At 34.2% G+C, this 18,435-nt stretch overlaps 1 protein-coding gene across 7 annotated transcripts in view; it reads left to right on the top strand.

Annotated features, from left to right (window-relative positions):
- The window catches only part of dmd (dystrophin), a 163,759-nt gene that overhangs the window by 129,983 nt on the left and 15,341 nt on the right, over positions 1-18,435 (top strand). For all 7 annotated transcript variants that reach the window (XR_010800422.1, XR_010800423.1, XM_066661558.1 and 4 more), the window contains 6 exons: positions 1,738-1,895; positions 5,603-5,769; positions 9,258-9,369; positions 11,439-11,575; positions 11,957-11,995; positions 12,916-12,981. Coding sequence is in view for 5 of the 7 variants with exons in the window: in XM_066661558.1 (XP_066517655.1) it covers positions 1,738-1,895; positions 5,603-5,769; positions 9,258-9,369; positions 11,439-11,575; positions 11,957-11,995; positions 12,916-12,981 (679 nt within the window). In the remaining 2 variants the exon portion in view is untranslated. The remainder of the gene's footprint in view (positions 1-1,737; positions 1,896-5,602; positions 5,770-9,257; positions 9,370-11,438; positions 11,576-11,956; positions 11,996-12,915; positions 12,982-18,435) is intronic.

Here is an 18,435-nt window from a genome sequence, read left to right on the forward strand (position 1 = left end):
ACTTTGTCAAGGCTGCCCTAAATGCATAATATTAGACTCATTTAGCCATTGCCCTTTTTGGAAAACCTAATTCTGTCCAAGATTTAGCATTCTAATTGATTATTTGAGGGTGAAGACCAGTTTCTTCTGTACACCAGTCAGCTACAACTTTTAAAATCAATAGGTGGGAAGAGAATAACATTGCTATTCAATGGCTCCTGCCAAGGGGAGAGGTATATTAGGTAGCAAGGGAACAGTCCTTTAATTTTATAAGTTGGAAGCAGGGAAACTTTAGGATTTGAGCAACTTTGACAATGGTCAAAGTGTATTGAGTAGACAACTGGGTCATACGTTTCCAAAACAGTCCAAGGAAGACCATCCAGTGAATCGGTGGCAGGGACATGGGCCCTCAAGGCTTGGTGATGCACAGGCTTAGCTCGGCAAATCTCATCTCACAGAAGACATACTGTAATATGATTTTTTTGTAAAAGTTATGTGGGCTACATTGGGTTTCTACACATCAGAACTAGGCCATGGAGCAATGCAAGGTGGCTTTGTTAAATGAATCGCGTTTTTCTTTGACATCACGTGGATGACAGGGTGTTAGTGTGGGGAAATATAGGAAGAAGCCAAGCCAACTGTGGCAATGTTATGCCATGTTCTGATGGAATACACTACATCCTTGCTTGACCTTGACTTGGCCTCGTAATTCCCCAGGTCACAATCTGACTGAACATATGTGCCACATTATGCAGCAAGTTAGTGCAAGGTGCCATAACACAACACTGTAATGCACAATATTAGGCATGTGGTTATAATGTTAAAGCTGATGAATGAAAGCATGGCATATCTTTGTCTTGCTGTTTCTTGTCTTGGTTTGTGTCCCAGTCTGTTATCACATTATCAATTCTGTTTTCCTTGCCAAGTGTCTTTCTTCACTAGCTACTCCATACACCTATGAGACCCAAGTGTGTCATGTGGAAGTTTTCACACTTGTTTCCTTTTGTGTCTTCTTTATACGCTCTTTTTTGTTCTTTTGTTTGTGGCTAATTGGCATGTTGTAAGGTGTGTGAAAATTCTTGTGTTCCCTAGTGTTTATTTCATGTAAAATAAATTCCCACCTCAGCATATGCTTCTGCCTCTGCACCTCCCTTACTAAAAGTAAGTTAACAGTAAGTATAACTAACAGTAAATTAAGAGGCCATGTCATAAAGTTTAAAAACAAAAATAAAAAGCACTGGAGCTTTCAGCTCCCCTAAACTAATAATTTATGTAGATGTATGTATAATATTCTCCCCGTGTTGTTTCTTGGAAACCCACAATATATTCAAATTTGCGCACCAATTTGGTAAATGTTTAAGTAAGAAAAATTAGTGGTGTCTAAAAATTAACTGGTGTCTGTATTAACTTAGTTTACAAAAAGCTAGTAGTAATTTGCAAAGTCCTCAAATAAAAATTCTTGGTTTCATAGTGTTGAAATTTGCTGTCCAAAGGATCTCCAAAAAATCTGTATCTCCAAAAAAGTAACTTTACAGTGGAAATCAATGTAAAAATATTGTATTTCTATTCATCAAGTTTTCACATTTTGTGAAGGACAGTTGCTGTGTTTAGATGTTGTATTATGCAAGTGATGGACTTTATTTATTTATTATATAATATATATATATATTTTTTTTTTTTTACAGTAAATGATATATGTAAAGTTGTCTCGTTTAAATGACATATACAGTTAATACGTAACTCTTATATCTATGTTAGTTCTGTTTAGACAGGTTGCCAGTGCCACAGGTTTCTGTGACCAGCGCCGTCTTGGCCTTATGCTACACGACTCAATCCAGATCCCCAGGCAACTAGGAGAAGTGGCTTCATTTGGAGGAAGCAACATTGAACCTAGTGTACGCAGCTGCTTTCAGTTTGTAAGTCAGTCATAAAACATGTTGTCTTTGATATGTCCTTCATATGGAAATATTGACATGTTGATGAAACTGCAAAACTTAAAAAAATAATAATAATAAATTAGGTAAAATATGAACTGGTTTATACAGTGAAATGTTTGGCTTAGGAGTACCTACCTTACATATACAGTCATTGTCCATTTTATGAGCTCTACTGACCATACAGGAGCACGTTGTAGTAGAATTACAATTACACACTGCTGTCCACCTGTTTCTCTGCGTAGTTTCTTAGCAAGTATGATTTGGGTGTTGGATCATTCTAGTCGCACACACTCAGACAGTCACACATAGAGTGAATGTAGAAAACATGGACAGAAAGTGAGACAGAAAATCTCTCAAAAGTGAGGTCAACATAGTTCTAACACCTTTTATTGCTGTTGTTAGTATGATGTGTAGCTCTGCCTGCCTCCATATGTTTACTATGGCAAAGTATCTAAACTCACCTGAGTTTTTCTTTAAAAATAACCACACACAATGTCAGTTATATTATTTAGGATAAAAAACTCAAAAGAATATGGCAAGATAATACCCGTATTAGACTATCTGGACAGTTTAACAGCTTTCTCAACAGAAAGGATCCTAATAAAAGCAGAGACTTCACATGAACTCCTGTGACCTTTGTGAAGCTGGCCACTCAAATAATCAGAAACGGAATAAAAAGGTTTCCTTCTGTTAGTGCTGCGTTTGTGCTTGTTATGCTGTTAAAAGAAACGTTTTTGCTCTTGCTCTGGCTAAATTGCTGCAAACTGGTCTCATTTGTTAGAAGTCATTTGCTTTGTGAGTTATAAGCTATTTATTCTTGTGATGTCATGTAGTACCCATTAAGCTCCAATTTGCACCCCTCGTGATCAGATTTTGAATAAAAATGTTTTATTATTTAGTGCTGCATTTGTGCCACAAAAGTTATTGTTTGTGCTGGTACAATTTTTGAGAAATTAGACGTTATATTTTATTAACTGTTATGTAAGGCAGCCCCTCATTAGTGGTCAGATCGATCCAAACTGGTCTCATTTGTTAGTGCTGCGTTTGGGCTGTTAAAAGAATACATTTATGCTTATTTACTTCTTGAGTTATATGCTAATTAAAATTTATTTGAGTCAGACACCACAGCACAACCAGATCTCAACAAAAGTGACACATATTACAGATTTCTTTTTCCACTCTGCCTTTTCACAGCCCATACTGTGACCCAGGATTCTACTATCACAGAAGTTTTGCCCAGTAGCTCCACAAGTGATTTTTTTTCAGTGTCAAAACAACACACAAGAAACAGGGAGGGTAACCCCTGCTGATAATCAACATATATTTCTATGTTGTTCCATCTGGAAATAAAAATAAAAAGTAGAAAATTAAAACCCAAAGGGGAAAATGAAAGAGACATGTTGGTTGGTGGATTGGTGACTCCCAAGTGTCCGTAGGTGAGTGTGTGAGTGAACGTGTGTGTGTTGCTCAGTGAAGCTGTGAAGGAGTGGTGCCCCTCTCCAGGGTGTGTTCTTGCTTTGCACCAAGTTATTCCGGGTAGGCTCCGTACCTACCTACAGGGAGTTTTTTACTTTAATGTATCCATTTTTTATTTTAATTTTGCTCCATCTGTTACATGCTGCAGCCAAAAATGAAAAGCTAAATTCATATTTCATTTTAATTTTAATTTTGAAATTTATTATGCAGTTAAAAGCCAGAGTTGTTTGTATTTTCTTTTCTCATTTAGCTATTTCATTTTAGATTTGACCATGAAATACCAGCATAGTTTTCAAAATGAAATTACAAAACCTTTTTTAATTTTAATGTTATTTTTGTCAGTTGAATGTCCCATGAAAAATTGAAATTTATTTATTCATTTATCCAGTTCAGGGACGAGGTGGGTACAGAGCCTACCCGGAATAACTGGGCGCAAAGCAGGAACACACCCTGGAGGGTGCACCACTCCTTCACAGCTTCACTGAGCAACACACACACGTTCTCTCACACACTCACACCTACAGACACTTTTGAGTCACCAATCCACCTACCAACATGTGTTTTTTTGGACCATGGGAGGAAACCGGAGCACCCGGAGGAAACCCACACAGACACAGGGAGAACACACCACACTCCTCACAGACAGTCACCCGGAGCGTGAATTGAACCCATGACCTCCAGGCTCCTGGAGCTCTGAAACTGCAACACTACCTGCTGCGCCACAAATTGAATTTGCAAATTAGTTTTTTTTTTATTTTGTCAAGATATTTGCACACGTTTAGATAAAGGAATTGCAAAAATGTATTTGCATTTTCATTTCAGTAAATATCCTGCCAAAAAACTGCCCTGTGCGCTTGGAGTTTAACTGGTGTTTGGAGGAGGATTTTTTTTTTTTTGCAAATAAAATGATGACAGTCTGCCTATTTTATGACAGTCTGCCTAAATAATTTCTCTAGTTTGGCTTAAAATGTAATGATGTACTTCTTGACTGAAAGTGATCTGTAAAAGATGTTTACAAGCTGCAGTGTAGCAAAAGTTAAGGTGTGTGAGGATTAAGTTAGGTACCCTATTGGCGGATACTCCACACAGTGACATTAGCTGCAACCCATGGATAGCCTACTCAGTGTCACAGACACTGCAGATATGCATGGCCCTATTTCTGTCTCATTGTTCACACTTCCTCCCACCTTTGATCCTCCCATATATTCTCAAACACACCTGCCACACAACTGTGTGTACACACACACACATATATATGCATATACACAGGTTTTAACATATAAATAAGGAAATCGACAGCTCTATATTATGAACAGACCAGGGGCTAGGGCTTCGGAGCACACAAGCATGAGAGGGAATGGGATTATATTTTTTCTGTATAAAAATGCAGATGCACTGGATACACTTAAAAATGTTTAAGAATACATGCATTCCCAACAGAGAGATGTCAGCTTGTTTTGGCACAAACTCACACACAATCATGTGCATGCATGTGGGTACACATACACCCTTTCAGCTCTTTTCAAGCACTATGTATTTCCTTCATGTAGTGTTAATTTAGTTATTCTCCAGTTTTTTGCAATTAATACAGATTAAACACACAAATTACACAAAATCTTCAACTTACCCTCTGCAGTGAGAGGTGTGCTATGACTTTTTACTGTTGACCGGAGATGATGTTTTAACAGCTTTACATTCATTTTTTTTTTTTAATTTTTTACAGAACACTCCCATAGGAATTCATTGAAGTGTGTCTGTATAGATTTCACCAATATTACAAACTGCTCAAATTTGGTCTGTGCCCACCAAAATTCCCATGGTTTGACCTGGGTCCCAAAAATCTGTCACATACTAGGTCAGACTAATAGCCCCACATCTTCAGAACTTTAAATCCCATATTTATTATCTTATTCCATTATCTTTCCACTATTCTTTTTAATAATAATGAGGGATATTAAAGTCTTAAAAAAAATTGTTTATTGAATACAGTTAACATACAACAACAAAAACACTTGCTTAAACTCACATGAAGTTTTTTTTACACTTTAAAGTAATTTAGTCACAAAATAAGAGCAAATTTTGTTACCGAATTAGTTTAAACACTTCAAACACTAAGATGTTTAATGCAAGGAGATGCAGAAACATTCCCTTTTTACAACATCCTCACAAAAATCTTTGTTCTCTCTCTTTTTTTCTTTTTCTACCTTAAGGCAAATAACAAACCAGAACTAGAAGCTTCAGTCTTCCTGGACTGGATGCGTTTGGAGCCTCAATCCATGGTCTGGCTCCCAGTACTTCACCGTGTGGCAGCAGCAGAGACAGCCAAGCATCAGGCCAAATGCAACATCTGCAAGGAATGCCCCATTATTGGGTTCAGGTACCTACATTTGAAATAAAATATTAGTGATAATACTGTTACAGGTAGAGTGAGTAATTGAACAGATGTATTTCACAGATGAACTTAAAATTTTGGACATTCCAAGAAATGTCATCATAAAGGAATTTATTTTAATGTTTTTCTTCATTTTTCAAAGTGAATAAAACCTGTATTATTGGGTATTTATTCATACAACACATGTCCAATGAATTATTAATTCGAAATGACGTACAAAATAAGTAATTTAAATGTAATTATACTTACATTGCTGTGTAATAGGGCTGTAAATTGCTTAATTAAAATAAAGAATCATTGTAAGAAAAATATATAGGATTTATATTAGTTGTGTCTATCAAAAAATGCACTAATAACAATAAATAAAAAAAGTGTGTGTGTGTGTGTGTGTATATATATATATATATATATATATATATATATATATATATATATATATATATATATATATATACACACACACACACACTTTTTTTATAAATATATATATACACACACACACACACATATACACATGTATATAAACAGCTCTCCAGTCTGTTTGAATGCTTGAAACCCATCTAATGAATTTACAAAGCCCCAGCTGCATAGGTGGGTGATATTGACTTATTTTTGCAGTAGATGTATCTGACTCTAAATTCAGGTGCGCGCAAACTGCATGAAAGTAGTCACAGATCTAAACTTAACAACTCGAGTACCAAATGAGATTTTGTGGTATTTCAAACAGTGAATAAAAACTTACAGACAAGTTCAACTGCATACAAACAACAGCCATTTTCTCTGGTGTTCTGGCTTTAATGAGACTATATATTTCATGTGTTTTTGTAATATTGAACAGAAAAAGCAGTGCAGAAGAGACTAGTGTATTGGTGTGAGTTATAGGAATAGAGGTGACTAACAGCTTTGTAAAACACAGAACAGAAAATCTTGTGGGTGAGAGAAATGCCTCAGCACATGAATAAGAGATTATGATAAATTATTTCATCATTAAAAACATTACTGTTTATTCTGTTCAGTAAAACACAGTAATGTCAAACACGGCTCGGCTACACACTCTGGTGAATGATGTTTAAACCATAGTGACATACACAGCTGAAATGTCGCAAGGGGAAATGTTTCCAAATTCTACCCTTCAGCCCCTTGCATACTTGAATTTCTGCCCCCTTCTACTCAAACTTATACAAAATTATAAAAAGTGCACACATACAGTAAGGGCTTAGGGCATAAATAGGGACGGGGTGAGACAATCAAATAATACTGTACTCAATCACACTATGGAAGTTTATTTTTCCTGGGAAGGCTGGATAGTTCACTTACATTCAGATTTTTAAATTCACAACATTTCACCACCAAGTTGAGATGAGTTGCTTTCCCAGCGAATTCTCACTATAGGTTTGTGTCTAGCAAGTCTATCCAGCGTTTACCCTTCCATCTGATGCCTCACCACCACATTATTTGACAGCTCAGCCATTCTCTGAGATATTCAATGCATTTTTTGAAAAAGCATATTGCTTTTTCCACACCTAGTGAGAACTTAACTCTGGATGACAATCTGTATGTGGCACTCAGTACAGTGCACTCACTACATGGCCAGTAAACCAGACAAATTTAATATTGAAGTCTGGGTTGCCGCTGATCTTGAAACAGAATACATGTACAATGAAAAATGACAGCAGGTCAGCTGATCAACAGTTATCAGAAAACACTGCCTAACAAAGGAAGAAATCTCACAACTTTATTTTCAATTATTTACAAATAATGACTAATTTTTTGTTGCAAGCCTGTGGGTCTTCAAACTGAATATAACAGCTGAGCTGTGTTGTTGCCTGTTGAACATGGGCTAGGTTTCCCATTATTGACTCAAACTTAGGTGTACACCCCACTCACCAGTCTGATTAAAATGGCAGTTTATATATGCACTACAAATATACCATTTAGTATACAGTGATCCAGTCAGAGTGAGGAGTAGCAGTGAGTTACTGGAGTTTACGGTCCACATACCCAAACCATAAAGATATTCCTGTAATTCTGGATCTTATTTCAGCACTGAATCTGACTTTTTCAAATTGCATTCTGACCACCTTTATTGAGCCTATAATATGTTTTTGCTGGGGTGGTGCAGGTTATCCATGAAACCAGTGGTCAAAACATATGTGCTTTTTTGGTTATTTAATAACTGTGCAATTTTTCTATCCGGTTAGCAGTGTGTGGGGTGTAAAGCCTTACAAATGCCAAATGTATTGGTGAGAGCATTGGAGGGAGTAGAATTTTGGCAATGCAATTTTGATATTTGCCAAAATGATATTCTCACCAATAAAATCATCAAGATATCATGATACTAATATAAGCTTAAAAATCATCACTATCAAATAATATTCCTTAGCCATCGCCTTGCTTTTGCAGTCCAATATTCTTTATTGGTCATTTTGTAACCACAATGAAATGTATTTAACTCAGCTACACAAGCACACAAGGTGATATATTATTTACAGCTTAATTCTTTATTTTAAATCTCATGGAGATATCTTTGTATAAGTATAAACCAAACAAAAAATGTTTATAAACAGAAACAGTAGAAATAACAAATAGAATATGTTGTGTCTATACACTCTCAGGAAAAACGTTATTTTTTCAGATTTTTGTTTTAATTTGAGGACATGGAAATGGCCTACTCAAAGCATTTTCATTTTCTAAAAAAATAAAGGGGAAACTTCTTATTTCAGATTCCTGTCTTTCTTTTATGAGGAAAAAAAATTAATGGAAATTTCTATTACGTGTTTTTAAGAAACAAGCACAAGAAGAGCTTCTTTGTTATTAGTTCTGTGTCAGTTTCATATTGTTCAAACATGCCTGTGTGAACCTGCTTAAATGTGGATCGGAAATATTAATCTCATGTTGGTGTCCGTCTCCTCTTTGGAGACTCTGCAAATTTGCACCTGTGAAATGATGTAATATATTTAAAGTCTTTTTAACCTTTGTAACATAGAGCTCATTTTGTGATACAGTGCTCCACATTAAAACACCTGGCTGGTCCAATTTTTTCATTTAAAAATCAAAATTTACATTTTCTTTTATTTTACACAAACACACACTTTTTCAGATCAGGATGACATAGGATTATGTGACAACTATGCTAAATCATTGTCTTTTAATTTGTATCTGTAAAGATATTCAGCATTTGGCCAGTGGCCTTGTGTCTACAGACGTGGCACACCAGTGCCAATATCTCATGTTATAGCACTTTGTCTTTGTATTATTGCTTAATTCTATATATTTATATATTTATTTATATATTTCTTATATATATATATATATATATTTTTTTTTTACTAGATGAGATCAAGCTGATAATATTATTTTATATTCATGCTGCTCAATTCAGAGTTCTGTAATGCTTGATTGAATTTTTAAATACATAGCTATTTCATTCACATTTTCAAATTTCTCAATATGGATTTTATTCCTTTCTACAGGTACAGAAGCTTAAAGCACTTTAACTATGACATCTGCCAAAGCTGCTTCTTCTCTGGCAGAGTGGCTAAGGGACACAAAATGCAGTACCCTATGGTGGAATATTGTACTCCGGTATGTTTTCAACTTTTCTTTAAACATGGTCTTAGACCATGATTAGCAAATGGGGCCTAATTTCTAAAACACTGCATGGATTCTGTAGTGAAAGTTTGCATGCACACACAAGCCAGAAAATATCAATATTAATAAAACCATTTGTATGCACACCTGCACACTCTTTTCTCTTTATAAATCACAACCTTCTTCAAAATGTGCACAGGTGAACCAGCCATATGTTCCGCCCCCGTAACGCCAATTTACCTGTAAATTGTCAATGCAAATAACCCCTTGAATATTTAAATATGGGCTCCTCCATTCATTTTTGCATAAGAAATATAGTGGAGGCAATGGAGGACTGAAAGACAAAAATGAGAAGCTTTGGAGGCTGCGCTGTAAAAGTTATTATTCTGGAGGTAAAGGCGAGGGAAAATGTGTTGTTTGATGGCCTCAGTCATGGCATTACAAACAAATGCATGTTAGTTGAGTTACAATATGTGGCTGCAGCAGTAAACTGTATTAAATTGGCTAATTAATCAGTCATCATCATTCGCAAAAAGACTTAATGATCTCCGAAAACCTGTTACCACCTTATATGTCTGAGCTAGGTTTTAGCAGCGCCAGAAAAGCAATTATGACAGACAGTTCATCAGCCTCTTGCCTATACAGGGACCTGTGTTTCTGAGCCAGGTACAGCTGATTTGGCTCATAATCTACAACTATTACCAGCCCATAATGATTTACTGTCCATTTATTATTTAGTTTAATGCTATATAATAACAATAACAACAACAATGATAATAATCATAATTATAATAATGAACTTATGGCACTTTTCAAAACAGATTTTAAAAAGCACTTTGCAAATGAATTTATTACACTGAGATAAATTAAAATAGATTAAATAATTTAAATGAAAAAATCTGAATAAAATCTTAATACAGAATTAAATAAAACAATCTAGAGTAAAACATTACAACAAATAATGAATGATATACAGCAAGCAATGCATGGGGTGTCCAAACTTTTTTTCAAAGTGGGCCGAACTGGATCATATCAAAATTCTTAAAGGCCAGTCTCTCTTTCCAAATATATTACTCATTAATTATTTATAACAGCGTATTCAAAATATGAAAAACACAAATTTACATTTTAATGCATTAACTGCTGCAGGATGCCAAAAAGACTGTAAAATCCAACAAGTAATACCGCAGGCCAATTAAAATCTTATAGTGGGCCGCATTTGGCCAGGGGGCTAGACTTTGGACACCCTTGAAGCATTGTAACTTTAATTATTTTATATATTCTGCATTTTTAAAAGTTATTTTAAACAAGTGAGAGTTAATATTCCATAAGTCTTCTTTAATCTTCGTTTTTTAATCTTTGTGTTATAGATGGATATGTGTGAAGATGGTTTGAACTTTTACATGCAATTCTATATTTTACCACATGATGTCATCAATTTGCACTGTCTCCACAAAGAGTTATGGCTTCGCCTGTGTCCAACCTTGCTTAAATATACACTTATTTGTACGCAGATATTTTTGAATAGATCAGTTTCTGTGTGCAAATACGTAATCTTCACAATGAGTCATAAAAAGAAAGGCTTGCAGTATTGCTTGGGTTGAAAGAAGAAACCCTCAAAGCAAATCATCTGTTAAAGCTTGAGACATAATGAGGATGGCTTCTGCAACTAAAAATCACACAGAATGAGTGGATAAACATTAAATTAAATGCATGCCAGACAATCCAGTAAATTCTCTGAAAAGCCTACTGCACAAAACAGTTGGAAACTACAAAGTACTGAAAGAATTTTAGCTGGCTACAAAATATAGTTGCAAGCTGTAATTTCTGCCTTGAAAGTATATTCCAAAGTTCAGGACAGGGTTTTTTTTTTTATTATTTTTTTATTTTTTTATTTTTTATTTTTTTTTGCATACTGTGTAAGCAAATAATATTGGAATCTGTTTAAAAGATGCTGCGTTTATTTTCACTAAAACAAAAAGGCAATGTGTTTTATGGCCACCAAATGACAGAAACTGCATATATGTGGGTGATCATTTGCTCTTGTTCTGTTTTGTTATTAGACAACCTCGGGAGAAGATGTAAGGGATTTTGCCAAAGTACTCAAGAATAAATTCAGGACAAAACGCTATTTTGCCAAGCACCCCCGTATGGGTTATCTCCCAGTGCAAACCATCCTGGAAGGTGATAACATGGAGACGTAAGTCCATTATCAGTTTCTTAATCTTTTCGGGTGAGTCTGGTAAAAGGTAATGTAGTGTGCTTCATCAGACAAATTTAATATACATTTTTATTTAATAAAAACAGACATCATTTTGTCTGGCTAAAAATAAATCCAGAACAATTGAGTATTATAATAAAATCATTATGGATTTCTATGATTTTTTTATATATTTATGTTATTGAATGAAGTTGATAAGCAAACATAAAAATATTTTCTACATTTTATATTCTGTTTTATCAAAGAAGTCAGTAGCTATAGTATATTTCTGTAAAATTTGAAAATTGTGTGTTTGTTAGTTATTGCACTTGTTTGCCACCATATTAATTGAATGACTGATGTATATATTTTGTTTTGCAGTCCTGTTACACTGATTAACTTCTGGCCTGTTGATCATCCGTGAGTATTCTACTGAATTTCACAAAGCAACATTTTTTATTTTTTATTTTTTGGGCTAATTGTTCAGTGGTTTATTGAGAAAAGAGAAAAGTTAATTATGAGCACATTCCTGTGGAGGCATTTGCTCAGTAAAAGGAGCAAATTGTACTTTCTAACACGGTTTAATAGCATTTCTCTTGTTTTTAGTTTTGGATTTATAGGTCTCTCTTTCTTTAAACAGATAAGAACCTTTTTCTGTATGAGCAAAATTAATAATCCAAAGAATATGTTTTTTTTATATGAAGTTTAATTAAAAATCAAAACATACATTTAAATATTATTTGGTTTAGCATTTTATATTTATTTGTACAAATACATTAGTGTCTGAATGAGAAGAGTAGTTTTGACTCTCAGTACACTGCTATATAAGCAGTGTCTGCAGTTGTTGTTTTTTTTTAACCCCCAAACTGTTCCCCGGACACCAAGGTGGTTGGCAGCCCCCTGCTCTGGTTGTGTGTGTGTTTGTGTGAAGAATTGCTCACTAGTGTGTGTTTGTGTGTTCACTGCCACGGATGTGTCAAAAGCAGAGAAGCAATTTTCCTAAGGGAATCAATAAAGGTGTTTCTTCGTCTTTTTCTTCTAATATTTGAACACTTAGCAGAGTAATAAATGTTTGAATATCAAGGAGAGATCAATGGTTTCTGAACAATAAAGTAATTGTAGGACCATTATTTCCATATCATTACCTAGAGGGCTACATTTAGTAAAAAAGAAGCTGTTAGAGAAATACATATATGATACATATTTGTATTCATGTCAGCTGTAGGTCTGTAATATGTATTTTTTTTTTTTTCATTAATATCCACCTCAATTATTTTAATAAGAGAACAAATTATTTCATAGTTTACATACTGCATTCTTCTGTTCTCTACTATTTATAGTCTGACATCTTCACCCCAGCTGTCCCATGATGATACCCACTCACGCATCGAGCATTATGCAAGCAGGTAAGATGCAAGGTATTAAAACTATGGTATGAAATGGTTTATAGTAATACATTTTAGCTGAATAAGGAATGAGCCTTATACAATTGACAATGACATAATAACAAATGACAGTTATATTCAATCAGCACAATACATCAGGTGGCATGGTGGCTTAGTTGTTAGCATGTTCGCCTCCCAGCCCTAGGATCTTGGGTTCAAGTCCCATCTGGGTGGAGTTTCCATGTTCTCCCTGTGTCTGAGTGGGTTTCCTCTGGGGTCTCCGTGTTCCTCCCACTGTCCAAAAACATGCATGTTAGGTGAATTTTCTTCTCTAATAACTGTGTGAGTGAAAGAGTGTGTATGTGAATGAATGTTTGTACATGTGCGAGTGAATGTGTGCACAGATATGGATTGGCGCTCTGTCCTAGTGCCCGATGCAGTCCTCCAGGTGGACAGTCATTTATGGTCAAGAGTACGCTGTGTGCGTTTGTCTGCCTCTTCTCACCAGTGTGTGTGTGTGGGTTGAATGTTGAGTGTTGATTGTAAAGTGTGCTTCAGTTTCTAGAAAAGCACTATATAAGGGTTAATTAAATGAAAAAATAAATCAGCCTTTGATTATTATTAGGACAGAATGCCTAATTGAATATTTGTAAATATATAATTTGCATATGCATTAGTATATTTGCATATTATCAATCATATTTGTGAACTACCTGCTCTAACACACTTATTAAATTAGCTAACTTTACCTCAATTGAAGTGAAAATGTGCATATTGGTCTGGATTTTGTTACAGTGCAGAGGAACATCAGTAAATCTTAACATTTGTAAGAATGTGAACAACTATAAATATGCACATTTGAATGAATTATGCAAATTAAAAAATACAAATCGCCAATTTTCCATTACAGTGTATGCTCTGCATTTGCATAGAGTGAGACGCTAACCAGAATCTAAACTCACACTTTAGTGTTAATAATTAGAAAATAAATGAGATATCATAAATTATACACTTGCTAAATAATGAAGAGATGGAAGGAGAAGCAAGTTAATTATGCTTGTGTTAGTTTTGCATTTTAATAATGTAGCACACCATGTAAGAGGTTAAATTCTGTGATTCTGACACTCCAGCAACAGCATTTTGAATTATTTTCCAAAATAAGTATTTATCCTCTGAACATGCCTACTGTAAAATTAAGCCGTCTTGCTAGTGGTGTGTGAAAATTGTTTTGCCTGCTACCTAAAGCCAAATCGATCACTAAATCACTAAATTTGTAAATCACAGAATGAATTTAGAAATGTTGTCATTGGATAACACTTTACACTGCACGTTTAAGTCCATTCATGTTTAGATAAACCCTGTGATTTTATGTTCTCACTGATTATGATAAACTATATTGTCACAATTCTGTTGACTAAGAATGTATATAGGCCTAAGCACATTTAAAAACCCACTTTTATGAATAGTTAACTTAATTTGAACCCTATGAATGGTTATAATTAACCAATTGGTATCATTATTCAATGTGCTTAGGCCTATGCCCAGTCACAGTTAGCAGAAGTAGTGCAGTAATATCCCAGCAGATGGTAAAATCATAAAAGCACATTTTGCACAAAAGTTGGGATTTAAAATAATGCAATATCAACTTTTATTTAAATGGAAAGAAATACAAATAAAATATTCCTTGTCACCAAATAAATTTTATTTGTAATAAATAATATTTTATTTGATTTGAGCAGCACACACATACATTTGGGACAAAGCTTGCTGACCACTGGGTATAATCTTTGTTTGTACATCACCTTTCATTTTGAATAACAAATATGGTAATATTGTTGCAGATGCAACTTTTTCCACACTTGCTTGATACAAGAATTTATCTTCTCACAAATTCATTATCACAATGTGTACTGTTTATGGAGCTAAATCAATTACATAAATATTTGAAACTTAATTTTAATATTTGAATTATGTTTGTCTGAATTTTGAATATTTTTGTCTGAATATTTTATTTTTTAATTATTTTTGTATGATGTATGTTGATAAACTTCAAATTTTGAGGTGGTGAAATATTCATGTTTGTAAAATTCACATAAAAAATGTGATCATAAAAATTCTGAAATATTTCTGATTTAAAAAATACAGATCCCTAATTGTAATAAGTCTAAAAATTCAACTAATCTAGGCCAGAGGTAAACCAGCGGTCTTCTCAGGAAAAAGTAAACTTCCACAGAGAGAATCCAAATTCAACCAGCATGGTTCTCTTTCTGTAATGAAGGGACACAAATGCTGTGTCTGAGAACAGCTGTTCATTTAAAAAAAAAAAAAATTAAATAAAAAAAGCTAATCTCTGTCCTGGCAGCTGTACAGAGAAAGCTTTAAGTAGGGCAGCATTGTGTAATATTAGAAAACAAAGACCCATAATTACCAGTAAAGTTTACCAACCTTTCTAGCAGGAAGATTGTCACGTCACGTGAGATCCCTAGCTGCTTGCAAACTAGAAATCCTATTATTACTTGACGTCCATTTTTCCAAATTTGCACTAAAATGCAGAAAATATTTTCATACCTTAGTGCGGTTACATTTTTTTTGTCATTTAAATTTAAATGTAAGATTAAAAATTGCTCACATAATTGTCCATGCTAGTGATAAACATTTATATGAAAATGTACAGAGATGCATCCCTAGCCATCATTATCCATGATTACAACAATTAATTATTTTGAACACAAATGTAAAGTAAGTAGAGTACAGTATATTTGTTAAGTTGATAAGAAGAAGAATAATTACTACTGGATGTATAAAACATGTCAAAGACATGTCAGTTGATTTATTGCATCTGATTTGAAGAAGCGCAGCAGGTAGTGTCACAGTCACACAGCTCCAGGGACATGGAGGTTGTGGCTTCGATTCCCACTCTGGGTGAGTGTCTGTGAGGAGTTGGTGTGTTCTCCCCGTGTCAGCGTGGGTTTCCTCTGGGTGCTCCGGTTTCTTCCCTCAGTCCAAAAACACATGTTGTTAGGTGGATTGGTGATTCAAAAGTGTCCGTAGGTGTGAATGTGTGAGTGTGTGTTGCCCTGTGAAGGACTGGCTCCCCCTCCAGGGTGTATTCCCGCCTTGCGCCGAATGATTCCAGGTAGGCTCTGGACCCACCGCAACCCTGAACTGGATAAGCGGTTACAGATAATGAATGAATGAATTAATGATTGAATGAATATATATATAAAATGCTTAAGGTTAAGTGATTAATTTGGGTACATAGGGTGAAGAATCTGAAATATATTGACAGTCTGTCCAAAGTAGATCAAGTACAAAACATAGGTTATTACATATAACCCATACACAAAAGGTTAAAAGTATTTATTGAATCCAACCAAAAACAGTAAAAGTCCACAGAGACTTAAGGTATGGTATCTTCGGCATTCTTTGAGAAACATTAATCTCAAGCTCAACACCATTTCATTTTATAAATGTCAAAGCTCATTTTGAATTTTAAAACATTCAAATTGATTAATACCATACACTTGTTATTCAAATTTATTATAATATATCATTTAAATACCTTTTGGTAATTTGACCAAAGCATGTGACAAACATTTAATTAAGACCCCAGATACTCCTGCACTCCAGTAAAAATCCTGTGTTTCAGACTTTCAGAGATGCCATATGAAAGCTAATTTATGTAGATATTAAGACAACTAATGAGGAATCTGTCTCAAAGAAACTGTGTGCCCAAAAATAAAAGAAATATATATGAAATGGAATATGAATATTGTTCATTTGTAAAAATAATATAATGAATAAATTATGCATCAAATAAAAGGGCTGGCTATCAGGATTATAAATCAGTAAATTTTTAAATAGTCAAGTTTTCAGATTTCTATGTATAATATGAAATATAACTGTTGATTTAAAAAAAATAAATAAATAAAATTGTATGTATACACCAGGCATCACTGAATTCCTGAGATTATCCTGAAACTAACAAGCCCTTCTTTTCTGTCTACAATCTTCCTATCAAATATAATTCACAATATTTATCAGTAATAAAATAAAACATAACATATGCAGGTAAACACCCAGGTAAATGATCTATAATCATTCGATACCTTATAACCATTAAGTTTTCCATTCAATTTTCATTTCAGGGTAATAGTGTATTGTTTTACAAAATTATTTGACAGTTTGGGGATTTATTACCCCAGGTTTACAAAGCAAATAAATAAATAAAATCGTAACACAACTAGTAAGTCCATTATTGCTTGTCAGAACCTAATATTTCCCAATATGGCTTCTCATGGCCCAAACATAAGCCATGATATATGTAGTAGTTTATAAATCTCACAGTGTTTTTACCAAAAACACCAGTAGATGCCCAAAAGAAAACCACCACATGTGATCCTATATGTAGACTTAAATAAATATCAAAGAAATAAAGTTGGAAGACTCAAAACCTTCTCTGGTAAAGGTTTGCATATAGAAATCCACATCTGAGCCACAAACTGGATCCCAGATGATGTCTCTACAGTCAAAAGTTGAAGTGTAAAAAATTACTTCAAGAAAACATTTTTTGGAATTCAGGAGGAAATTGGAGCTATATGGAAACATACTTATGGTCAAAAAACATATGTTTTTCTACTTTAAAGTGTTCTTTTACAAACAAAATACCAACTTTCTTAATTTATAGAAAGTAATTCTATAAATCACAGATAAAAGTAATGACGAGGAGTTGATTCTTTCACTTAGATGCATCTGGATGTTGAGGTTAACTCTAGGCAAGCAACTCAAAATTTTAAAACTTTGACAGTTTCATGTTTGCTTTGAATATAACAGTAGTGCAGTCTACACTAAATTGAAATGACATCAATGATTCATTTAAATCAGCTCTAGCAGCAAGAGTTGAGAATCAGAGTTGACTTAAGAAATCCTGTAGATGTCTGTCAGTAAATGGCAGGTACTAAGCGTAACCATATGGTCATCTGAACTGTTGATTCCATTTCCAGTGAAGTGGGGTAATAATAATGGTGCTGTTGCATATGAGCAGGAAAAACATTTTGATACAATGTTGGTGAACTACATTTTGCAATTTATTAAGCTAGTGCATTGTTTAAACTTGACTTGGATGAATAGGCTATTTTATATTATGATGTGTGAGATGTAATGAGCTGAGCTGAGATGTCATGCTTGTTGTGGTTAAAAGTGGTTGTACTTACAGATATCTACTACTAAATGTCACCATATGAATGCACGATTTTTTATTGTTGATTTTCGTATGAGAGATAAATATTTGTTAACATAGAAAAATCAATTTCCTGATGAGTGATAATGCAGAGTAATTGCCACCATAAAAGAAAACAATGGCTATGTGTAAACCATATATCTGATGAAATGCCGTGTAAAAGTATATCATTCCTAGTCAGATTGATTCAGATTGTTTTTTAATTATTAACTAGATTGTTGATCAAATTAATGTAT

Source organism: Hoplias malabaricus, chromosome 2 (assembly GCF_029633855.1).
Source record: "Hoplias malabaricus isolate fHopMal1 chromosome 2, fHopMal1.hap1, whole genome shotgun sequence".
NCBI lineage: Eukaryota > Metazoa > Chordata > Actinopteri > Characiformes > Erythrinidae > Hoplias > Hoplias malabaricus.